The sequence below is a fragment of the Ambystoma mexicanum genome, chromosome 4q (genome assembly GCF_040938575.1).
Source record: "Ambystoma mexicanum isolate Mex_15411 chromosome 4q, UKY_AmexF1_1, whole genome shotgun sequence".
Classification (NCBI taxonomy): Eukaryota; Metazoa; Chordata; class Amphibia; order Caudata; family Ambystomatidae; genus Ambystoma; species Ambystoma mexicanum.
The window spans coordinates 1,068,130,387-1,068,156,983 of NC_090928.1; the positions used below are offsets into that span (position 1 = coordinate 1,068,130,387).

General features: G+C 46.7%; 1 protein-coding gene across 2 annotated transcripts in view; it reads right to left on the reverse strand.

Annotated features, from left to right (window-relative positions):
* Positions 1 to 26,597, reverse strand: part of LOC138468181 (zinc transporter ZIP9-like) — a 381,835-nt gene that overhangs the window by 320,530 nt on the left and 34,708 nt on the right. For both annotated transcript variants that reach the window (XM_069608629.1, XM_069608630.1), the window contains exon 2: positions 7,930 to 8,035. In XM_069608629.1, the coding sequence (XP_069464730.1) occupies positions 7,930 to 8,035 (106 nt within the window). The remainder of the gene's footprint in view (positions 1 to 7,929; positions 8,036 to 26,597) is intronic.

Genomic DNA, 26,597 nt, shown 5'->3' on the forward strand with positions numbered 1-26,597 from the left:
TGGAGTCCAACTTCTTGCCCTCGCTGTCCGGCGGGGAAGTGGAAGTTGAAGCCGCCGCACCCGCTGCCTTCTTCTTAGCCGCTGCCGAGACGACAGAGTCCGGCATGGGCTGGGCCTTGAGGCACAAAGGGGCGGCATCGGGGACTCGGTACTTCTTCTTGTACCTGTCCCTCTTGGCGGGTGTCGTGGAAGGGTTCTTGAGGACAGCAAGCCCCTCGTCCCAGATATCGTCGAGCAAAGGCTTCCTCTTGGCCTCTCGTCGTTGGTACAGAAACCCTTCCTTTTTTTGTTCTTCAGGGCAGAGCTGGAAGAGCTCGGATGCCCTGGTTATCATGGCGTGGAAAGAGCCAATTTCGTCGGCTGGAGAAGCCTGCGGAGGGGGTGATGACAGGATGTCCGCTGTGTCATCGCCGCTGTCATCGTCCGTCCCCGTCGCTGTATCCGTCGCTGTATCCTCTCTAGGGTCCGGCGAGGGGGATGCAGGGTCCACAGGTCTCGCAGGCACGAAGGGCGGAGCGGGGTGGACTCTCCTCTGCTTGTTCGGAGGGCTTCCCGACGGGCCTGGTTCTGGATCCTCCGTCGGGGTCCGTGGCAATCTCGTCCTTATCTCGGTACATAAGGATTGGATTGCCAACAAAATGGCGGCCGAGCTATCCTGGGGCTCGGGTAATGGCTGCGACGGACGGGATGGCCGCTCCACTGGGCCCTCTTCGTCGTCAACGTCGCTATCTTCGATCACGTCAGCAGGGACCACCCCCTGGGATCGAACCTTCTCGAACCTCTTGTTGAGGCCTATGAACCTCTTGTTGAGGCCTATGGACCTCTCGTTGAGGCCCTTCTCGGTTTCCACCAGCTCCTCCTCAGAAGCTGATTCTGAGACTGTAATGGCCACCGCCCCCCCCCTCTTTTTCCACGGGGGTCTTAACAATGGGCTGGAAAGAGGATTCTCTCTGCGGTGGCAGGGATACTCTGGGCCCGGAGGCCGTTTCCACTGGCGTAGTCTCAGCCGGCTTCGCCAGGGTGCAGCGACCACTTCGATAGAGGCCTTTGCCGGCTGGATCAAAGCCCTCACCACCTGGCGTGCGTCCTGGGCCTTCGCCTTGGGGGGAGGGTCAGCGCCTCGCTCCCCCTTCGAGATCGACCGGGTCCGCTCCAGCGGCTTACCCGGGTTCTAGGACTTCCTCTTCCCCGAACCAGAGCGCTGGCTCGTGGTCGAACATGCCGGGGAAGTAGCGCCCTGCCTGGCAGCCGAAGAGCCCGACCTTTCGGCGCTCCCGGTGCCCGCGGACTCGCGGTGCATGGCCTTCTGTTGGGCCCCCGTCGCCGGGGCACCCTCACAGGACTTAGAAGCCCGCTCAGACTTTTTCTTCGCCTTCTCACCTGCTATGCCCTTCTCCAGCCAGGCGGCGAGGCGGGAACGACGATCCTGTTTGGTCCGTTTCGAAAGGTTCTTGCAGAACGCACAGTCCTTCTCCACGTGCGTCTTGTCCTCATGAAGGCAGTAGAGACATTGCGAATGCTCGTCCTCCTTGAAAACGTTTTGCAATCCGCATCCAGGGCAGCACCTGAACAGCTTGGATCCAGGCATCGAGCTTCCCTTGTCCTGGGCCATGTCTGTTGAGGTAGGCCGCAGATCTTCCGGAATCCTCCAAGAAGTGTAAACTCGACAAAAACTTCACCCTTGAGGGGCATAGAAGAAATCCGAAACGGGTCCCCGTTGTCGGAAGTAGAAACGGTGGAGCTTGAGGCTCGATTAAACCAAAAAATTCTCCTGAAAAAGCGTGAAAACGCAGCAAAAAACTCGAGAGCTAAAGCATAAGGACTCCCAACACTTGAGCGTGCGGTAAAAATCTGAGGATGGCTGCCAGGGGTGGGGCTTAGGGAGAGGGCAGTCATTGGCTGGGGGCAGTATGACCCAGAGATCAGTGATTGATTACTACTAAGAAAGACAGATCAGAAACAAAACTGATTTTTTCTTTACCGAGGATTCCCAGCCTGACGACGGGGAATATTCATGAGCATGTGAAACCATGCCAGACTCCATGCTGGGGAAATATATATATATAATTTTTTTTTTTATCTATATAAAGACAGGGTCATAAATGACCCGGTAATGATTCGTGCCTCTCCATGCGCCTGTTTCAAAAGGTGCCGAGGGATGACCCTCATTTCAATACATTTAAAAGGGTATCCCGTTTGTGAATCCGGGATGTGCTTTAAAATGGCTTGAACTGCACCCTCATGTGCACAAAAGCGTAATGAGAGGAAAAGGCCACCTGAACGAGCGCATCTCAGATGCGCTCATTTGGATGGCCTTAGCGAATTGGACTGCTTCTTTTTCTTCTTTTTTTTGGCGCAGGTGGTGCATCTCCTCACCGGTGCTAAAAAAGGTTTTGAGAATCAGCCCAACGTGTTTAAACATGGCGTTTTCTACAGACAAAAAAAAACAATGCTTTTGGGGCACTTCTTGAGATTGTCTTCTTCGATTTTCATGAGTTGTTGTCAAATCCCTAGCATTTACCCTAAACTCATAACATTTTGAAACTTCGACCTGCCAAACTCAAGATACTCACTTTCTAATGAAAAAGAAACGTATTGATGTATTGATATATGCATCTTACACTCCAATGAAACAAAACATCAAAGTGCAGAATGAACAGATGAAAACCCCACAAGAGCATGAAGGCAGACAATAGATGGAATGGATGAAAACACCAAACAGTGGAACGATTGCAAGAAAAGACCACAGGTCTGGAACGACTGTCAGCAGAAGAAAACACCAACTAAAATCAGGCACTTCGAATAGCAAGCGCGAAACAAAATTCAGCACAACAGGCTCACACCATGACCACCCCATAACCACCGACAACGTGCTCAGAACAATACGCTTTGAAAAACAGGTGCATTCACAGCCAAGGGAGCAACAGACAAGAGTTTTTATACCAATCAACAGAAAATAGGCGATTAGGTGTAACTGAGATCACCAGGTGGGGTTTCACCAAAACAAACACGTCTTTTTTTTTTATAGGAACGTGGTCCCTCCCTTCCTTGGATTCCACCTTCCTGCTGGGCAAAAATGTACTCACAAGCTTTGGGGATTTAGGTTTCTAGACTTGTTTGGCTTTCATAGACGTGTTCAAGACATCACACTCCTCCTCGGTTCTGGCATAATTTGCTCGAGTTATCAGGCGTAATCCCTTCCGAGGGTTTTTGGGACCTCCCTGGTTCTCAGGCTTAATCCCTTCCGAGGGTTTTTGGGACCTCCCTGGTTCTCAGGCTTAATCCCTTCCGAGGGTTTTTGGGACCTCCCTGGTTCTCAGGCTTAATCCCTTCCGAGGGTTTTTGGGACCTCGCTGGTTCTCAGGCTTAATCCCTTCCGAGGGTTTTTGGGACCTCGCTGGTTCTCAGGCTTAATCCCTTCCGAGGGTTTTTGGGACCTCGCTGGTTCTCAGGCTTAATCCCTTCCGAGGGTTTTTGGGACCTCTCTGGGTGTGCTGCCTTCAGTAACCCGGCAACCTATCCAGGAGTGCGGCTCTAACCAACCCATTCTTTTCCTGCGTTCCTTCCTGCTCCCTTCCTTTTTCTTGTTATATTCCCCTTTCTGGTGCTTGACTACACTCTCCCCTCCTGCTTCTCTCTCTTTATCTTAATTGCTTGCAGGCTTCTGGGGGTAAACCTTGCAAGTGAGAGTGGCGATTAGCTTTAATGTGATGAAGCTACAGAGCTGTCATCTGATGTCAGTCTGCTAGTAGGTCAGAGTGTGGCTCTGCTAGCCATGGTGATTTCAATATGGATCGCCATCTTTGATATGTACTGACTAGGGACTCTATTGATGGTGGCATCAAGTCCTACTCTACTTTAGCAGAGAATAATTGATGGATCTTTCATTTGTGCTAGGCTCCACAAATGCTGGCAGAGCTGCTCTGGGACGTTTCTTTCAGTGGCATGGGACTCAACAAAAGCCATCCCATTTGGCCCACAAAGGCTTCTTTGAGTCACAGATACTCGGCTAAGGTGTATGTAAAGCAAAGTTGCAGACCTGTGTCTTAGCTGAATCCAGTCCTCTGCATTTTCTCGGGAGGACGGGAGGATAGCTCAGCGGCAACATTCTCGCCTTGGAAGCAAGACAACACGGAGTAACACAGGCTCGATCCCGGGTCCGCGCTTAGAAACCTCTGGGTATTAAGCGCATTATAAATAACCGATCATATCATATCATTAGTGTTTGGTGCTGTCATGCCTGATCAACAACTCTCCTCACTAATGATGCAATCTCTGAGAGATGCTTGGAAGAAAATGTTCATTGCTTTAGGATAGGACTCCTGTCATGCAACTGACGCGTCCATCTGGTTCAATCCTGTAATTAGGGATAAAAAGAATACATTGTTCTGGCCGGATTGGTACCGGGCAGGAATCAGATGGCTGGTAGATTTGACAGTTAATGCTTCTTGGATTTCTTTCAACCAGCTCGGAATGGATAAGGATGTGCCTGGCTATTCATATGGAGATTACTGTATTCTTAAAAATGCCAACACCTCAAAAAATGTAGAGGAGAATAATTTAGGTGAATTGATTCTGAGTGCTGATAGGCAGGGTATCTGGCCTCTAAAGTATACAAACTCATTGCGTCTGCCAGGGAAGGAGACACGTCTTTACTGGATACATGGTCTCATGGATTAAGGAGGTGATGTCTGGCACACGTTGGGCCATTATTTGTGGCAACACCTCACTTTTTTCTCTGAGTTTAGGTAAGAGGTTAAAACAGATTAAAATATAACAGAATATATTGGACCCCAGAACTTTGATATAAGAGAGTCCTCACTGACTCAGAAGCATGGCACTGTGCACACAGGTCTGTTACGTATGCTATGGGAGTGCAATAAAATAAGATCTTTCTCGGGTGAATTGATGGTCATCTTCAACAAGGTTCTAAGACTGTCAATGGACAGTCAATGGATTATGGTTTTGAGACACTAATACTGGGGGGTGGGGGTGTCCCCGCTATATGATTTGTAATGTTCCCAAAAGAAATGGTTATTCAGAGCTGCCTTGATGGCCAAGGAACTAATCGTAAGGAAGTGGAAATCGTCTAATCGTCCTTCTGTGAATGTGTGGGTGCAATAAATGACCAAGCTATCGTTAATGAAGAGTGTATCTATAGAAGCCAGAAGAAATGTGACTTATTTGAGGGCAAACGGGGGAGATTTTTGGAGTTCATTAAAATTGAAACTGGTTTGTGATTTGTCGATGTGTGAAGAAGAGGAGGATTACTGTGGGTGGGGGAGGGGAAATACAGTTATTAATAGGCATTCTGTTCGATTTACGACCCGGACCGTTTTTTGTATGTGGACTCGGGTATTTGAACTTTGCTGATACATCAGACTAAGAGGAGGAGATAGTGCTTTAGACCCCCGTTTTTGGTTGAAAGAAGATGTGTTAGCTAAGAGGGACATGTGTGGCTCTTTCACTGAATACCTCTTAGATGTGAAAGAGTGTACTTACCCGGTGCCCAAATTAAGGGTGTATGAGAAGGCTTTTTGAGTCCGATTTGAAGGGATTTGCAACTATATTTTCCATTGATGGAGTTGTGCGGAAAACTTTTGACTAAATAATTCCACTAAGTATTTCTATTAAGACTCACCCTGACCAGGACAAAAAGTGGATGGTTTTCACTAATTTGAGAAGATCTCCCCCTGATGAATGTCAGACATTAACAAGTCACTGGAAAGAAACATGTTGGGTTATATATAGAACACAACAAAGATCTTTTTACGAATATCTATGTTTAATGTTGTTGTATTTGTTTTTTTCAAATTTGTAATGTATGTTTTGTACTCGGCATTTACGGGTTGCGTGATCGTCTTTTTGTAACCTGGTTTTAGGGTTATGTATTTTTAAAAAATCTTTGTGAATGAAATTGTATACCTTTCTAAATAAAAAATGTATTTTTTTACCTAATATAGTTTATAAACATGTATGGGTTTATAAATAAGTCATCTTGTGACACCATCAGATTTTTTATAAAAAACACAAATGTAAAAGTCGGTTTTCCTTTTTTTACAATATATTATTATTGTTCAGTATTTGAATCTTCATACAGTTGGCCACATCACGAGATTGGCAGTATCCTGGCAGTAATTGCACCGGGATACAGCACAACGTTATTAGCATTACCGCAACTTGGTCTGGTGCAATTTGGGCCAGGTCCCAAGTTGCAGTGGTGCGTTTAGTCCCCATTTATTATGAGTTCATAGGGCTCTATGGGGCTTTTTGGCACCATTACTGCTGGCAGTAATAGCGCCGGCGGTAATAGTGCCAAAAATGGGCGGAAAGCTGGAGATTTACCTTCCAGCTAAGAGCTGAAGGCAAACCTCCAGCTTTCTGCCCAAACTCCGGATTGGGTGGTGCGGTAATGCAGCAGTAATAGGGTTGCTGCTGCATTTTTACTGCTCCACCTAACCCGTGATGAGGCGCAATGTTAATAAAAACATTTTAAAAAACTCTCCTCTGTTTTCTGCAAGTGTCCCTCTCTTGGGTAGCAAGAGTAGATCTTCACTGATAAGTTGCATAACAGCAGGTAAGTGACTCCCTGGAGCTGAAGGGGTGGGGGCTCAAACAGAAAAGGCTAGAGAGGGGAAAATGGAGAGGCTGGCTGAGGGCTCCTATAGCCCCTCCAGGACCTACAAAATGACAGAGGTAGTGGTCTCAGAGTGCCACGATATCCACCAGTCCCGTCCCCATGGGTGGACTGGCCTATAGGGAACTCTGGAGATTTCCCACTAGGCCTCTGAACCTTGGACCTCCTTTGTGTTGTATTTCTAAATTTTCCCATAGGAAAAGGTTTTGGCTGGCAGAAAATGTGTAATATGGGGCCATTTCCGGGGCCTCTTTTGGTTCCCAGTCCACCACTGCCTCTTTACCTTAAAGCATGGGAATGTGTCACCGCGCACAACAGAGTTCCTCACAACAGCCACACATAACAGGCTCTGCATACAAGGGCACAGCATGACCAGCAGCAATACACTCAGAATATTACACTCCAAACAACGTCCATGTAATGCAATTCAGCACAATAGTCACTGAAACCCAGCCCACAACATTTCGAAAATCACCATGCTTGGATTAATAGGCTTCGAATAGGTGAAAGACTAACATTATTTTTAAAAGTATACATCAGTGGAAACAAACTAAACAAACACTTACAAAAAAAGAACTAAGACCATGTCAGATTAAAAGGTGAAGTGTTCATGGTACAAACACTGAGTCCAAATGTAACAAAAAGTATAGCCTACAAAGGTGACAGTCAAAATCAAGAACTTCCCTGATACAAAGGCTGTCACACTACTAATTAGAACTTCCCTCCCACCACTTTTCACCAATTGCATTTGATAATATGCAGCTCGCTGCCATACAATAAAGTGAGCCTCGTGGAGTAAAGGTGCAGAGTCAGTCATGGTTTTGTACTGTTATGGACTTTGTATTAAGGACATACTTTATTTGACCTGATTGTTTGCGCCTTAACATGGCTTTCCCAGGCTTTGCAGACTGTACATGTTCTTACCTTGGAGTGTTTGAACGGCAACACTTGCATTCCCAACTTTCAGAAAATGCATCTATCTATGGGCAGTGAACCTAACTCCTTTTACAAGCGTGTTTCTTTAGCTAATGTTACCCTAATGTGTGTTGTGGAGCATTCTTCTGAATTAAGGATTTCTACCATAGTGAATACCAGATATTGTTTAACCTATATTCTTCCAAATACATAACAGGCAGATCCAACAATGACTTTTCAGGGTGTGTGATACCTTTGTAAATCACTTGGCCTTTGGCATCAGCCTTAGTCAACAATTCCACAACAATAATTTGTACTTTTAATTAAAACAATATATGATTTTAGATTTAACAGCAGACATATCGATCTGACCTGACCTCTTGAAGAGACTTCCAGCAGCTCGATGCCCTCTGGAATGATGATGGCAAGCGCTGTTCCGCACAGGAGCCCAGCGCCCAGCAGACTTACAAAGTGCAGCTTTTGCTGTAGCCGGAAAGAAAGGTTTCAATCAGCAAACAATCAACACGAACAAAGAACAGTGCATTGCATAGATCAGGGAGCAACACATCTACATATCCTGCACTAATATGGCGTACATCCTGCTCTAGGAATTGCTGATTAGAAGATCCAAGTTCACCAACATGAGCATCTTTTGTCTGGTAACCTTGTAATAGGTACATTACAATGAGGACGATATAGGATAGCCCCAAAATACAGTTCATATGATGCAGGTCTGCTATTTTCTCATGTACTCTGTGGAGGACATATAAAACACGTGACATAGGAAGTACAGGTTAACACATAATTAAATAAAAGATGAGGAGTGGTTTTCGATAAACGCCTATACATTTTAGGGGTTCGTACACAACGAAATCATCAATTCCTCTCTGGGAATAATCCAGCAATGCTAGCATAGGTCAAACAGTGTTGGGGTTCGCAATCTGTTGTGGGGTAAGGGTCTCCTCCAGAGTCTGAGTTACATAGCGCCCAGCCACGTATTGTATCAAATGCACTCAAGCGGCTATAGTGCCCCCCAGCCACTTCTCTGCTCGGTTACAGTGACAAGGGTATAGCTCACAGACACTTCTTTGCCAGGATTTCATGTCACAGGAATATTGTGCCCGGATCTCTATTTATAATTCAGCTAGAAGGGTAGTGCCTGGCTGACTTTTTCCTGATATCGGAAAAACAAGCCTGCCACTCAGACTGCAAATCGCTCCTGGTACAAGTTTCTCTCTCCCACTGGCACACTCACCGCTTCCTACTCATATATAGAATTCCGGGATACAATAGATGCTTCGCAGAATCCCATAGTGTCTCCTTAGCCACCATAATGGTCTCCTACCCCCTCCTCACAATACTAGGGCACTTCACAATCTGGTTCGGCACCCCACATAACCCTATGACAAGATCCCTACTGGACAACCTGGAAACCCATACATCTAACAACTATTCTCGGGCCCCAGACACTCGGCAGGTCGCACCCTTGACACAATCTTTAGCTCGCCAGGCTTCATCACTGCACTGCCACCTCGCTCACTCATCTGGACTGACCACACAGCCGTACTCTTCAATCTTTCCACTATGGACCCTCCCTCCCGCCTGGCAACCCCAGGGACACTTACCCACAATCGCCTGTAGAAGAAAGTCAAAGTAGCTCCTGACCTTGCATAATCCCTACTGACCTCCCAGACCTCCACACCCCTCCATTCCTGTCATATCTCCAGCCCCCACTTCCATCTCTGGTTCTCTGAAGAACTCAGCCCCCTCACCATACTCCAATCTGCTCAAGGCCTACCGGGTAGAAATATGCAAAGCCAAAAAAAAACATTACTTTAATATAATCACCAACGCGCGTTAACCCCACAAGGGAACTCCACAAGCTTATCTACAAATTCTATTCACCACCTCCACTCCCAAACCCTCTGCGACTTCCTCTCAGACCACTTCCACAACACAGCTCTAGAAAGAAACAACACCATTGTCTCTAAAATAGCATCGCTTACCCCTCCCTCCCCCTCAACCGGGACATCAGCACCACCTTCCACCCTCCCGCTCTTCTCATCCTTCTACTCTCCCACACTGAATTTCTCAAGCTACTAAAACAGCTGCGCCTCCGGATCCTCTAGAGAACCGGACCCCCCTGCTTTACTAAAATAAATACTGACAGCCACCTGTGCAGGTGACTTCGCAAGATCCATCTTCAACACATCTCTAATTTCCGGCACTTTCCCAGGAGAATTCAAACCCCCCAATTAAAGACCCATCGTAAGCAACCGATTTATAGCTAAAACTAACCTACTGAGCAGCATACTCACAAGTGTGCCAGTTCACAGAATCCAACCAGATCCTCAACCCTGCCTAATCCAGCTTCAGACCCCTTTCAGGAACTAAATCATGCCTAGTTTCCATCTGGGATTAATCTAAAAGACTCCAACTGAGAAGACTGCAACGCCCTAATCCTACTGTACCTCTCGACAGCCTTCGATACCATTGACCACCCCACCCTCACGGACAGACTTCACTCTCTTGGGATCAGGGACACAGTTCTGAAGTGGATATCCTCCTTCCTCTCCAGCAGATTCCAAATAGTACACTTACCTCCTTTCTCCTCAGCCCCCCGCCCAGTCACCCACGGAGTACCGCAGGGTGCCCCTCTCTCTCCACTGCTCTTTAACCTCTACCTGAGCCCCCCTCCCGCACTCTTTAAATCCCATTGCCTAACCTGCTATAATTATGCAGACGGCACCCAAATCATCTTCAGTCAGTCAGTCAAACACGTTTATTCGGTTGTATAAAGCAACCATTAAACGACAAGTAGACACAATTATTACACTAATTCAAATTACAAAAATCTTAAAATTACACTTCCATGAGAAAAAATAGCAGCAGTTAGGCGGTTGCCTCGATATGAACTACATTAAAAGTTGTTTTAGTGAAGATTAGTTTAAAAAGACAATACAAAATACTTTAACCCAGTACAGGTACTATAGAGATTTCTTACGGGCCCTCGCCACCTTGCAGTTTCACAATGCGATTTCTGAAATACATCGCTCTTTTCAGAAACGTCAAAAGAGCCCACGCAGTGTAGACTGATTCAGCGCTCAGGAGAAACACAAGAGCAGCCCTGTGTGTGCGGATCGTTGACTTCTTAAGGGCAGGAATCAGAGACATTTTACGTATGCCTGCATACCCTATACAGAAGAATAACAAATGAGAGAGATCCTCTCTATCATGTCCACAAACAGGGCAACCCGCTGAGTCAGAAAAACCCTTCCATTTATAGGTGTTGCCTTGCAACCGAAGGCAATCGAACCGTGCCCTTGTAATCAGCCACCTGTCCCTTTTTAGCGTACTCCAAAGCAAGTAAGGTTGAATTCCCGTTAGACAACTAATACTTGAATGAAATTCACCTTTGCTATGGCCACGCTCTAGCAGAGTTCTTTTGCTTGCTATGCTTTTACCCAGCAAGGCTTTGTACACAGACCCCTCACTTTTGGTCAAAATAGTATCAGGCGGAAAAAGGGCGCCTAAGTTGGCTTCACCCAGAATTGAGAAAACATACGCAAGCCATGGAATTTTTTTCCAGCCACCTTTGCCCAACACGGTACGAATAATAGTATGGCACAAGGAAGCTTGCTCGTTAGCCCACAGCCTGACCCAAAATAAAAGAGGGGCCAACGCCCACTGATCTTCCCAAAACTCCACACCCAACTCCCTATGGACGGCTATTCCAGATACACTGGACGGGAGCCCAAGCAGATTTTTAAAGAATTTGTTCTCCTTACTCTGTATTTCCCCTGTATTCTGGAAACCCCAGATAGCTGCGCCATAGAGGGTGGAAGCCACAGTTTGAGTACCATAGATCTTAAGGATCACATCCAAAGGCCGGCCCCTGCACTTCGACATAAATCTAAAAATTCCACCTATCTGTTGACTCATCTTAATAGATTGTTTGGTCACGTGGTCTTTACCATTTAAGGCCTCCGAAAAACTTATTCCAAGGTAATCAAAAGTCCTAACTCTAGGAATAATTTCGTCTGCACAAAGCATGGGTTTCATGGGCACAGGACGTTTTCTGCCAACGCACGCCATAACTGCCGATTTCTTAGGATTGATTTTTAGGCCCAGATTATCCATAAACCTTGAATAAGCATTAATCAGTATCTGTAGGGCCCTAGGTGTTCTTGCAAGAAGGACAGTGTCATCTGCATAGGCCAATACTGGAAACCCCCTTCCTCCCAAAACTAAAAAATCGGCCAATACTCCAATCAGGTCCTGTGAGAGGCCATTAATATAAAGGCAGAAGCAGATGGGGGCCAGCACGCAGCCCTGCCTCACACCGCACCCCACCTGGAAACATGCCGTACAATGCCCCCCAGAGCCACTTCGTACACAGGCCTCATTATTTGTATGGAGGTCAACCAAAGCCTGTAAGATTTCCCCTGGGCACCCTAAGGACCCAAGCACTGCCCAGAGCTTAGCTCTATCTACTTTATCAAAGGCAGTGCTTAAGTCCATAAAAGCTAGATAAACAGCCTCGCCCCTACCAAACACAGTATTAGCCACCAATAAATACAGGTTAAGACTTTGTTCTATGGTGCCTACTCCAGGACGAAACCCAAATTGGATGTCAGAGAGAACTGGCTGTGCCCCCAGCCAGGCTTCTATACGGGCCAGCAATATTCTCCCAAAAATTTTAAACGATGAATCTAGTAGGGAAATAGGTCTATAAGCACCGGGGCTAGACAAGTCTCCCTTTTTAAAAATGGGGAATATTATTGCCCTCTTCCACGAGGAAGGATATTTCCTCGATTTGAGACAAGCATTGAATGCCACAGTCAGAAGTGGGGCCCACAGGTCAACTGGGTCCTGGAACAAATCTGAGGGTATCATATCCGGGCCAGGGGCGCGGTTGTGTGCTTGGAGCCTGATTGCCTTAGCAGTCTCCTCCACTTCAAACATCAGACAGGGGCCGCTAAAGTCTGACGCGGCCTCTAAATGTTCAGATCCAAATAGACTACCAAAATGCGCCAACCATGCCCCTTCTTCCACATGGGTGCCACTCCCCACGTTGGACCACCAACCATCCGGACCACTTTTTACAAATGCCCAAAAAGCCTTCTGGTCCCTCTTTATGGCGGCATTCAAAAAACCTTCCCAGGCTCCCTGTTCTAACTCCCTTTTCCTTCTCTTTAACTCCTGTTGGTAGGTTTTCCTATCTTGTGCAATCTTCGATCTAGAACTAAATGGGTCCTTAAGGGTTCTCAGCAGCGATTTCTTTGCATTTTTGCAGGCTTCATCAAACCATCCTTTCTTTAATATTTGACCATTGGACTTGATAGTTTTAGAGAATTTTGAGGTTAGTGCAGCCAATAATTCTACAAATTTCTCTACAATTATATGTGCAGATTGATGATTGCCCAATATGTCCAGCACAAGCGAGTTATTCTCCCTTAAGGAAACATGATGTAACCCCTCCTCTAAGATGGTACCCCATTTAATTCTTCTGGAACCTGAGAGTACCCCCAGCCGCGGGCTGGGGGCTATGACCAGAGATTCCCGTTCCCCCAACAGACCCATTAGCGTAAGACAGATGGGCAGATGGTCACTATGAGTATCCGCCTGCACCTCAAAACTCACAACACATTCCCAGAGGTTTACTGAAATACAAAAGTAATCAATAGTGGAACAGCCTTGATGGTTCTTGAACGTTCCCTCCCCTGGGATGTCCGGGGCCTTTCGACCATTAACAATACGGAACCCCCATTCCAACAGCCAGGAGTTAAACTGAAGACCCTTCGGGCAAACTCTTGCATCTCTCATACACCTGGGCGGGATGTTTTCTACCAGATCCTCAAGGGGGTCAAGAGCGCCCTGGTCCAGCCCCCCCCCCATTTTTAGATTAAAATCCCCCCCCCAGATGCAGGAGGTGAACTTCCTGCCTTCCTTGGACAAGAGGTTCTCAATGAACCTCATGACCTTGGGCAGTCGCTCCAGATCAGAAAGGTGAGGGCTATTATAAAAATTGATAATGCAGATTACCTTCCCCATCCTAGTTGTTAGGGAAGCAACCTGCAAAAAATCCAGCCCAGTTGGGATCAACTCAATTCCGCATTCCAGCGCACCCTTGATCAAGATGCACAAACCACCAAAGAGTCTACCTCTCGTCTTTTTGTTGGCTGGGATATCGAACGAGATAAAACCATCTAAATGTGGGGGTTCTAGAGCCCAAGTTTCTTGAAGTAGGACTATAGAGTTAGCTTGAAGAAGTTCCATCACTGGACCCAGCTTTAATTTCCTCGTTGCGCCTGCTATGTTCCAAGAAAGTAGGCGCAATTGCTGATTATCTATGGCCAAACTCCTATGGGATGCTAAGGGGGTCAACACCATTGCCCCATCCTCAGTTACAGCCTCTTGTCAATCCACGTCCTCACACGACGTCAGGATCTCGAAATGGTTTTCCAGAGGCAAGGGTGTTGGAACAATTTCTGCCGGGGCTTTACGCTGACCCTTTTTGGATAAGGTTGTGCTCCAACCGTCCAGGGGGCTATTAGACGGTGACTTTCTGTCCAGGCTAATAATAGGGTTTCCAAAACCTCCGGCCTGCCTACTACCTGAGAATGGGGTCGGCAACTTCCTTCCCCCAACAGGGACATAGAAATAATCCAAGGGAAATAATTTACTGGACAGTTTGGAACCATTGGGTTTAAGGCCCCGGGCTAGATTGGTATTCAAGAGATAATCCGTAATCTGAGCATCAGAAAAGGTGATTACCACACAGTCTCCCCGTAGATTCTTAGGTCTATTTCCCACCCATCCCACACGCCTGGCCATACGAATCATTTTGGGATCGATCTTGGGTCCCATCAGATTCGAATTGACCCAGTGCGAGGCCTTATTCATCAGGGAATGAGTGGACTCAAAACTTCCAGTTGGCAGCCCGGGCAGACCAGTAATAATCCCTACAAGGGGGACCGCTTCCGGGGGTAGGTTCAGGATTGTATTGGTCCCTATCCCACTCCCCGGCCCCTTTTCACATTCCATTTTTCTAGGTTCGTCACTCTCCCCATCCCTTACAGGCCCATTTAAGTTCTTGTTAGCCCCTGGAATATCATCCTGATCTTCAATGATCACCACCTCCTGACTGCACCTTAGCGGAGATATAACTTTCTTACCATTAGAGGCGGTTTTCCTCGGTAAAGGGGCGGTTGGTGGACACTTACATCGCCAGTCCTCTGGGCCCCTTTCCTCAACAATAACAGCCAAGTCAGACAATTTAAGAGATATTGCCCTAATGGAGTCATCCATAATAGCCAAGGTGGTCAAAACCCCTTCTTTAAGCCCCTTTAAAGAGTTTAACATCAACTGTAAAGGCTTAAGCTTCTCCTCCAGTAAGGCCTCCAACCATTCTTTGTCGCCCTCACTGGCGACAGAACAGTCTAGCGACCCAGATTCCCTTTGCGCCAAAATCCTACCATTAATACTGGGTCCCCCCTCCACGGGGTGCGTTGATTGCGACAGTAAATGAGGAGGCGTCACCAGACCAAAGACAGGCGCATCCCCCCTAGACACCACATCCCTATCTACATTCCCCTGTCCCTGCAAGTCCGCCAAACCCAATCCCTCGCCCCTGGGAACAACCTCTCTAGAGGCAGGTTCAACCGCATTCATACAATTAACTATTTTATTTGCCATGGCATCCATATAAAAGTCCAACGATCTCTGGGAAGGTGTTACACCATCTTTCGGAAGGGATTTAGCTTTAGTTACTGTTTTTGGGGGTTTGGTGGTATGGGAAGAAGTGACGTTTTTAAGTTTTTTCGCCCTTTTGCTAACCACCCCAGCGCCAGCCCCAACCCCTCCTTCTCCAGCTTTCCTCTTCCCCATAGATAATATATATTAGAAACTTAAATGGAAAATGTTAGGCGGGGAACAAAGAAAACCGGGCAAGCCAGTATAAGCCGAAAGTGGAATAACGGTGAGAGATGAGGGGGAGAGAAAAGAGAAAATCTCGCAGCCCCCTCACACTCTCTACAAAATTAAGCACTAAATACTATATAATACTAAATGATGTTAAAAGAAAATTATGCTCTAGTAAAAAGCCCCATATAAAATATATATATAAATATGGGAATATAAAATGGGTTAAATACAGCAAATATTATACAGACTTTAAGACCATGGAATAAAAAGAATTACGAACATTCACAATTGATAAGTATAAAAGCGGTAGGTGGTAAAAGAACCATGCACGAATGGGGATAGGGGTAAATAAAGACCCCCCTTACATGAGTCAAAGGCAGACAGTAGCAGTCAATGGTGGGTGATTATAGCCCAACTTTTTTTTTTTTTTTTTTTTTTTTTCTTTTCTTCCTCCTTCCTTCTCCAAGTCAGGAGCAGAGTCAGCTATAAATCAAGGTTTCCAAAGATAGATATGGGTGACTGCAAGCAAAGCTTGTGAAAACAAAGGCAGGGGTTATAAAACCGGTCCAAATTCAGGGGAGCACACCAGTGCACTGGACAAAAAGTCACTGGAGCTGGGGGGCGGGGAACGCCCGACAGCTCAAGGAGCTGCCGTAGTCCGTCTCTCCCCCCCCCACCCCTCCAGCAGGCCTTGGAAAATGGGCAAACAAAAACACAAGATTTGACCGCAAACAGCTGCGGCAGAAGCCATACCTTGCGTGCGTGCAGGATTCGATGAAGCCGTAGGCAGAGGGCTGGGGTTGACAGAGCAGTTCCAGGCAGCACCAGCGGCAGATGTAAACTGCCTCCCCACAAAGTGCCGCAAAGGACACCAAGGACTCTGCGGACTCCGCGCGCTCCGCGCTGCCGAGGGTTTTCGTGCCTGAAGGCCCGCCTCCTCCTTCGCCGGCCAAGAAAGTTAACCCCTTGCAGGGACGCACACAGGGAAGCTCGTGGACAGGGCTTCCCAGACACCAAGGACTCTGCGGACTCCGCGCGCTCCGCGCTGCCGAGGGTTTTCGTGCCTGAAGGCCCGCCTCCTCCTTCGCCGGCCAAGAAAGTTAACCCCTTGCAGGGACGCACACAGGGAAGCTCGTGGACAGGGCTTCCCAGACACCAAGGACTCTGCGGACTCCGCGCGCTCCGCGCTGCCGAGGGTTTTCGTGCCTGAAGGCCCGCCTCCTCCTTCGCCGGCCAAGAAAGTTAACCCCTTGCAGGGACGCACACAGGGAAGCTCGTGGACAGGGCTTCCCAGACACCAAGGACTCTGCGGACTCCGCGCGCTCCGCGCTGCCGAGGGTTTTCGTGCCTGAAGGCCCGCCTCCTCCTTCGCCGGCCAAGAAAGTTAACCCCTTGCAGGGACGCACACAGAGAAGCTCGTGGACAGGGCTTCCCAGACACCAAGGACTCTGCGGACTCCGCGCGCTCCGCGCTGCCGAGGGTTTTCGTGCCTGAAGGCCCGCCTCCTCCTTCGCCGGCCAAGAAAGTTAACCCCTTGCAGGGACGCACACAGGGAAGCTCGTGGACAGGGCTTCCCAGACACCAAGGACTCTGCGGACTCAAAATCCCAAAGGACCCTGTGGCTACCTCCCCCGATCTCGCAACATGCCTCTCAGAAACCGATGCTCGTACTCAACACCGGCACAACTGAGATCATGCTGTGCGAGAAGACGTCCCTCTTTCCTCAAAACTCCCCTTCGCCACACTTTCTAGGCCCTCTGCCCACCACCTCCAATGCAGTAAAAAACTGCAGATGCATTATGCATTATGGACATGGACCTGAACCTATAACATCACATCAACTCAGTGTCAAAAAGCTGCTACGTACACATGTGCATTCTCTGCTGCCTTTTTTCCTACCCGACCTTCCATCACAGAGTCTCCACAATCGTGGCTATCATTCTTTCATGGTAGACTATGTTAACACTCTATAACTGAGAGCTACTGCATCACAGCTAATAAAAACTCCAATGGGCACAAAACACAGCCACAAGACTCCTCCTAGACATGGGGGCCAGAGAGCACATTTCAACCATGCTCCTTGTCCTTTACTGGGTTCCAACTGGGCAACAATCCACCTTCAAGGTAATGTCCCACGAGCACGCCACAACACAGGACTGGAATACCTGTAGCATAAACCTACATGATACAGGCCTAACAGAAATCTCAGGTCAAGGGGCACACTTCTCCTCATCATTCCAGTGACAAAATCAAACAGGAATAGGGGCTCCTCTTTCTCAGTCCAAGTACCCACCATCTGGAACTCCATCCCTTTAACCACCACTCACATAGAAGATCACCTTGGCTTCAGGAAGACTCTCAAAACCTGGCTCTTCCATTTGACAGCCAGACAAACTCAGCTGATCTCTTGGATGAATTACTACTCGCCCCGTGACAGGAATGCTGGGGCACCAGGGAAGTCAACAATGGGGGACATATCATCCCCATGGAATGCACCCCAGTGAAGCCTTTATGATAAACTCTGCAAGATCTTTCCCCACGAGGTGTCAGTCTCTCTCTCCAATGGAACATCAAGCACGCCACCACATGAAACGGAACCATACTCTTCATGGGCACTGTGCACTCACTTGCATACCTCCCAATAAACAATACACGAATACACATACCCAATACATGCATCAACTCCTCCAATGGAATACAGCCAAGACCCACACAAAATTTGGACCAGTCCTTCGCATAATCTGACCCCTCTGACTCTCCCACTCCCCTGAGAATTAGTCGTGGCACCCATTCTCTCACCTCATAACTATGGGCCTAGTCACTCCCTACTGCGAGGGGTCAGTAATGCAAGGCAGACAACCGTTTGATGATTTATCAAAACATGTCATTTTATTCTCAAAAGAAATATGATCAAAAATGCCTCACTATTCCTACTCTGCTGAGGACTTCCCTACCTAACCTATCCAAAGCTAAGGGGCAACACTAACACAGGATAACTGGCACTCACACTAAGCAACAAATACACAAAGAAAATGTATGGCAATACAACATAACATGAACAAATTCACAGTTTCTGAATAACTTTGTAATGCCCTGAGTAATTTCCCTTCCCCAGAACTCAAGGCCAATTTTGCTAATGTTCAAACAAAGAAAGACATGTCTCAAATCAGTTCTTCATGTTTCAAAGTCAAATTAAAAGTTTGTTAACCAAAGTTCCAATGATAGCAATATCTTCTCCTTGAAGAAATGCCCACTTCCACTTAATAGCACCAATGGTAATCCCAGCCACAATGCTTTGTCACCCCTTCAAGAAGATTTGCCACAGTTCAAAATAAATGCAATATCCACAACTGTCAGTGATACACAGCTCTTGGTTAACAGTTAGTATTTTCTTAGTTACAGTTATAGAATTCACAATGGTATATTTGCCAGGATGACTTCTCACTGCTGCTGCTTCCACTTCAACAACTTCACTTCTACTTGATTCACTATGAGAACAGTCACCTTTGACTCACAGTACTCCACTTTGTTTAGACTACTACAATGGGGCATCTACTGAAATCCAGATATACCACCGCAGCTTCAGTACTTTGGACTACTACCACAGCTTTAGTGATTCGTACTTCTAGACAGTGTTCGACAAGATATTAAAGTACTTCAAAACATTCAAGTAGGCAAGGCACTCTTCCTCTGAATATCTCTCTTCAAAAGGGACAGCCGTTTTGCCTCTCTTGGTTGCCACAATAACAACCAGGGTTTGCCTTTAAGACTCACTTCTCTCGGTCTTCCACAGTCTCTAGCACTACAGGTTGTGTCAACTTCAAAATAGTCTTTACAAGCAGTCGGTTTGCCCTTCTCCAACTTTACCTGCACCTTTCTGCCAGCTATTAGCCCAATTAATTACCCTGAAGCTTTGGTGCCACTTTCCTAGCTTTAATTAATGCTTGCACACTTGTAGCTTAGGCCAATTGAACAATTAACTTCAAAGTAACAGTTAGATTGTGTTTTAACTCTGAGAAAGGCTGGATTCACTGTTAATATGGGAGACTCTTGGTTTGGGCAATGATTGTTCTCTTCAATAGTCTATACACTAACTTCTTATATCTGAAATGTATACCGAGTTAAATTAAAGAGTTCAGTCTTTCTTTAGGAATTACAATTAGGCACACACAACCACTCCTTCACAAGTTAAAAGTTACAACAATTGTATTATCAAGATTAGGTTTTCAATAATGGTCTTTACAATCATCACTCTTTCAAATTAGTGCCACGCGACCGCTCCTTCAGACAGTAAAAGTCTTTTAAGGGTAGAATAATGAATTTAAGCACGTTTGCTTTTTACAAGAGTAAAAAGACTTTCCTATTATCTGCGAGTGCTACATTTCCATTGTTCGGGTATTACTACTTCAATGAGCAACTTCTACTTGCTTTAAACCATACGCAAGTGAATAGGGATCTGAATACTGTTGCCGGCAATGCTCGTGCAAGGTATTAGAACGCAGTGCTTCACTCACCGGCTTCTTTAACATTGGGTCTGTGGGTTGCACTGCTTGCACAGCTTCTGCCACAACTTCTACTGCTTCTGGTTTGTTAGGGGCCCACACCCTTCCTCTGTGTAGGTGTCTCCAGTCCGGCCACATGTTTATGGAGCCCCTTTCGCTCCCAAATCCCACGGCTTGACCACTGCTCCTCGCCTTCGTCTCCCGCACATTTGCTGTGCAGCAACCACGGAAACCAGGCTCACGTGGGGAAAGACAGCTCTCCTGCACGCCTTCGCTGTGCAGCCTCTGCACTTTAGAGGTTGGGGGAACAGGGCCCTCGGGGAACAAACAGGTGAAATCTGTGGTCTCCAAGTTCCAGCATTCTGTTTGTTCTCCCACTTCTGCTCTTCTGCTTAGCATGCCAGCTTTGTGCCTTCTTCATTCTGCTAATGCTAGCATTCCAGTCACAGTTCCAGCTCCTTCCAATTGCCTCCACCTTCAAGTGTGTGCCATTAGGGCTTAATTGTCTGACTACTGCAACTGCATGCCTCTTCAGCACACTTGCTCGTCCCAATACTCCTGGGATTATGGGACTTTTAGTCGCCTTCAACAAAGTTAGCTCTTAACAATTGAGTTAATTTTTAAGGATAGAGTTTTTTCCCTTAAACTCATTAAAAGATGGACTGTTAGAATTGGTTGTTACAATGGAAGACATTGCATTTAAGCCATTTTCTCTAAATCCTTTTATATTACACCTTTGGAAGCAAGGAGGGTGTTCATCCTGCAACGCCTTAAAGAAGCTGTTAAAATGGCTTGCTCAGAATTAACAGAACTTGTACCCTGGGTCACAGATTTTATTTGTAGGTCGGGGACATTATGATGACAGTATGCCATTACCGGTTTTGGCAACCCAGAAAGGCACTTCCTTTCAGAGGACAAACACTGCGGCTCATCCCAAGGGATTTTCTCACCGCCCTGGGTCCCGTCTCCTCCCAAGTGATCCTCCCGCAGTGCACCACCTTCAAGGTCCAGATCAGGAAGCATCTGCCTTTGCCTGGCCACCTCAAAGGAGACTTTAAGCAGGGTGTCAGTGAGGGATCCATAGGATTCTTCACACTACCAACCTTCATACTGGCTGAAAATGCACGCACACTTTTTTAAAATACTTTCGTCACCTCTTACATCTCCGACTACGGTCCTCCAAAAGGGCATTCAACCCCACAGTGCTTTAAGGCCATACCTATGGCAGTAGGCACAATACAAATGCCATATAACATAACATATTGGCAGGTTCTCCCAAAAGCTTCCCAACAATATTATTATTTATGTATTAATTTCATTGTTTTTTTATAAAGCGCTGAATACCATACCTGAGTTTGGCTTCTAAGCGTAGATCTGGGATTCAAACCTCTATTGCTCTGTGTGGTCTTGCTTCCAAAACCAGCGCGATGCCCCAGTGCTATCCTAGGTTCATGGTACATAGTGTTGGTACATAGTGCTTGTCCCGCTAATGAGGGATATTGTGCACTTCTCATCGACAAGCAGTTTAACTTCTAGCAGGTGGCTAGGGAGGTCCACCTCCTAGTACCTCCTCTAAATCTCAGACAGAGCAAGAAAATCAGCCTCCTTATATTACCCAGAACCTCCAAGACAGATCTCTGTGCAAACCCTGCCTCAGGCTCTCTTGCAAAGCATCTAGCTCGTTCTCCATCCATGCACTCCTGGCTCCTGTGAAACTACCTGCCCACGGCTCTCTCCATTTCTCTCTGAAGCTTGAGCTCAAGCCCTAACTGCAGCATCCTTCTCTTCCAACTCTTTTGATTGCCCTTTTTATAGCCCTGCCGTCTCAATTCACTTTCTACAGTACTTGGCATTGACATTTGTAATATCAGCCAACACCCAATGCACTGTATGCAGCAATACAATCTGTCGGCAAACAGCCTCCGCCACATTTATTTTTTTCCTATCATTGATAGCCCTAAGAAAATACCCATCCATGCCATGGTGCTTGATGAAAACTTTGCTGCACATGAACAAGATTTTGGCCATGTCTGACAAATTGCATTATCCTTCAGCAGAAGCATTCAATGCTACCCCCAGATATGGCACCAATGTGTGGTGACATACGGTGATGTGGTGTACTGTGTGTGTACTTCTATATTATTGTACAGGCTTCAGGATCACAGCATCGAACTTGAACACAACTTGAAAAAGTGAGAAGCCTGGAAACTGGGTTCAAACCACTCCTTCAATTTAATTTTTATAATAGCATAAAATGTCCTAGAATTGCTTACATTTAAAATGAAATAATAATAATCTGAGGAGATGAGCAAAGTATAATTTTCCATTTTGGGCTAACACTCAGAGTCCCAGCTTTGGTAGTCAAGGGGATCTACCTGAAGAGGAGTAGGCCAAAATCAATTACCCCTGCCCCTCTGGTGATGGACAGGTGAACATGTCACTCAGGGTCTGTGCCCCGCCCTCCTGTCGAACATTGTAAAAGTGGGGAGAATTATTCATTGAGGCAGCCATAACACCCTAATCCCAGGCAGGGGCATTAGGGAATAGATACAATGTAGATTGATAGTGGCAAGAATAGTTGAAAGGAGTAAATGTGTACATGTTCAATAGACATGAAGCAAATTGCAATCACCATGAAGCTATATGAACAAAGTTGAAAGATGCATTTAGACATGAAAAGTATTACAATGTACTCATTCATGTAGGAAAACACATATATAAAGAAATGCACACATTTGCGTACAGCATGAATAACATATGGATATATTTCATGAACATGGAAATGCTACAGCAAAAGGTACCCAGCTTATTTAAAATGGACGCCATAGCATGCATTACAGATGAATACAGGCCTTAAGCCTTAGACAAGTCAGAATTGCTGAAGCCACAGAGTTAGTAGTTTAGGCAAGATTGAGAAAGTAGAAAAAAAGGGAGGGTCTGCTCAAAACAGAGCCAGGCACACAAACTGGGCAGCATTAAATAGAAGAATAGACAGTGTTTAGAAGTGTGCCCCAGGAGGTTTTTTTATAATTGTAATTGGCAGTAAAGTGAGAAATAGATAAGCTAGACAGACAAACCAATGATAATGTGTCAGCAAGCCTTATGTCCTTGGCAGGTTGGCCAGCCTGTGTGGTCAGCAGAGTATGAGGTAATTGGGAGAGAAAATATTGATGCATTTCAGTAAGCATTTGTACCCAATACAAAAGGCCAATGTATTTTACCCGACCAATTATATTGTAAGATTCATGTTAGAACAGAACCGATGTGTGATGCTTTTCTGGCTTTGAATATATGGTAGATCTAGGAGGACCTTGAGACTTTCTTCTGTTCAGCTTATACCATAGCTGATTGAACAAATGCTCCTGGCTGGCCGTGGTGAAAATAAATCTCTGTTTATAGCACTTTTTGTGTTTTTATCAAACGATGGCTGTAATACGTTATGTCTGAGAAAGGCCCTTATCTCTACATACTGCTGCCTGCTGTCATGACCCATAGAACTTGTCCCTTCTGGACCTCTTGGTCCTTATCGCGCCGGGGCTTGTATTCCTTGTTACTCCCAACATGGCCGCAACAAGCGACTTGCCTCACACCAGCTTTCACGTCACACATGGCATGTCCTATAAATTGGCCACGCCCCCGCGGCCCTGCGCTTCTCAACGCTATCATTAGGTAGTGACTTGACGTGTGTGTGCTGTTCGGCGAATCTTCTATCCAAGATCCTGGTTGCCTTCCTCCTTCCTTCTCCCTTTCCCTCTTTTTGACTCCTGGAATCTCCATTCTTAGCGACCGCTACCTACTTTCCTGGACATCCTGGAACAGCGGCCTTCCCGGAACTCTGAACGTGCTCTGCAGCCGGACGAGACTCGATCGAGTCTATACAAGACCCGATCCGTCCACAAGAGGAATCCTCCCGCGGAACAGAGCAAGAAGCGATCCCAGGTGAGACGAGGGGAGATTTATGACAGTTTGAGACGCCAAACGACCGACACAGATACAGCTATGGAGAAAGCAGTCCAGGACCTTATGCGTGGCATGCAAGAGCTCACAACTGAAGTACAGAACTTAAAGGATGAGAGTGCTGCGCTAAAGCAGCTAGTTTTGTCTCGCGACCCCGCTAACAAGGACAGTGTGTTACTTGGTGGAGTGGTGGACAAATATGATGGATCGGCAAAATCCTTACGTGGATTCCTGGATTCCTGCTTGGTGCATTTTACCTTTAAGCCCTATTATTTTTCTACTTCTAGGGCGAAGGTGGGCTTCATTATCTCGCACCTCACAGGGAACGCGTTAACCTGGGCTACGCCCTTAGTCAACTCAGGAGATGCCCTCCTGGATGATTATGAAGGATTCATTCAGGCACTCAAGACTATGTTCGACCGCCCAGAACAGGTTTTTAGTGCTCAAGAAGGCTTGATTTCCGACAGGGTACCCAGGATATGCTAACATACGTTACTAGATTCAAACAACTGGTCAAGGAAGCGGATTGGTCCTCTGAAGCAAGTTTCACTCTATTTCGCAGGGGTCTAAACGAGGACATTAAGGATGAATTAGCCCGGGTGGCTCGTCCTAGTTCCTTCCAGGCTCTTATGGATCTAGCCCAGCAGATAGACTTTCGAATCCAGGAAAGAAAGGCTGAAAGGAGGAAGACCATGACACCTTTTCAAAAGAATTCCCTCAAGACCTCTGTTAAAAAAACGATTCTAACCCAACCCCTGACACAGATCCGGAACCCATGCAAATCGGAGCCTTCCGTGGGCCTATTTCCCCTCAAGAAAGGATGAGAAGGATCCACACAGGCCTGTGCATGTATTGTGCCTCGGATAAACATCTTGTTAGAGAATGCCCTCTAGCCCCTCCACGGCGTTCGGGAAACGCCAGCTCCCGATCCTAAATGGAGCGAGGTGTCGGGAAAGAGATGTTTGCTCCACATCAATTCCATCCTTGAACTCTCCTGGACAAAATAGTTTGGTGATACTACAGGCCTTCCTCTCGCCTTCCAAAGACAAGACCTATCCCATTCTGGCCTTGGTGGACGGCGGAGCTATGGGAATTTTCATTGATCAAGACTGGGTTGTTAGTCATCATATTCCGTACGAGACACGAAACACCATGCAGCCGGTGAAAGCAATTGACGGAAGACCCCTCTCTTAAGGACCCATAAGCCTGCAGATCCAACTTTCCATAAATCATCATCAAGAGCGGATTACATTCGACATCATTAAGTCAGCCCATTACCCCATGGTTTTGGGTATGCCCTGGTTACAAAAGCACAATCCGTATATCAATTGGACAGCAGGATCATTATTCCTGGGCTCAGAGTTCTGTATGTCCCACTGTCTCTCCCTGGACCCTTCCTCGATAACTCCTAAAGAACCTCCAAGAGACCAAGAAACACTGCTCATGGTTTCCAATATCATACAAGTTCCAGAGTCCTATCAGGAGTTTACTTATGTATTTTCTACCGCCATAGTCCAAGCATTACCCCCTCACAGGCCTGAAGACTGCGCCATAGATACAGATCCCTCAACTGTAATTCCCTTCGGCTGAATGGTCATCCTTTCCGAACCTGAGAAAAAGGCCCTTTGGGAATACCTCGACACCAATCTTGAAAACGGCACCATAAGACCCTCGAAATCTCCAGCGGGTGCTTCGTTGTTCTTCGTTCCCAAGAAAGACACCAAGGAACTCAGACCTTGTCTCGACTATCGAGGCTTAAACCAATGCACCCTCAAAGATCGATACCCACTGCCCCTGATTTCAGATATCCTGGAAGCTGTGAGAGGAGCCGTAATTTTCAAGAAGCTGGATCTCCGGCGTGCCTACCATTAAATTCGAATCCGGGATGGGGACAAATGGAAGACAGCCTTTAGAACACCCTTTGGTCACTTTGAATACCTGGTCATGCCTTTTGGACTAGGCAATGCTCCCGCAGTCTTTCAGCGTTTTATGGACAGGGTGTTCTCTGATATGTTGTTCCTCTTCGTCATTGTCTATCTGGATGACATATTGATTTTTTCCAAAGATCCTCTAAAACATGAAGAACACGTAAAGGCAGTACTACAACGACTTTGTGAAAACAAACTGTTAGCCAAACCCAAAAAATGCTTGTTCCACGTTACTTCTGTTCACTACCTAGGATTCGTCCTTAGCCCAGAAGGAATTGGCATGGACCCTTCGAAGGTAAAGGCCATACTGGCTTGGCCCGCTCCCACTTCTGTGAAACAGGTGCAATCCTTCCTGGGGCTCGCCAACTTCTACCGGAAGTTTATATCTACCTTTTTCCGAGATTGTTCAGCCGATCGTAGCTCTATTGAAGAAGGACACCCCCTTTATCTGGTCTACTTCGCAAGATAAAGCATTCCAACGATTGAAGACAGAGTTCACACAAGCCCCCATCCTGACCCAGCCCAACACAAATCGCCATTTCTAGTGGAAACGGATGCCTCTAACTACACCATAGGGGTGGTCTTGAAACAGGAACTTGAGGATGGATTGGAACACCCCATTGCTTACCTTTCACGAACCCTGACCCCCAGTGAGACTCACTATTCCGTCCTGGAAAAGAAACTCTTGGCCATCCGCCAAACCTTCACTGAAAGGCGACACCTACTTCTGGG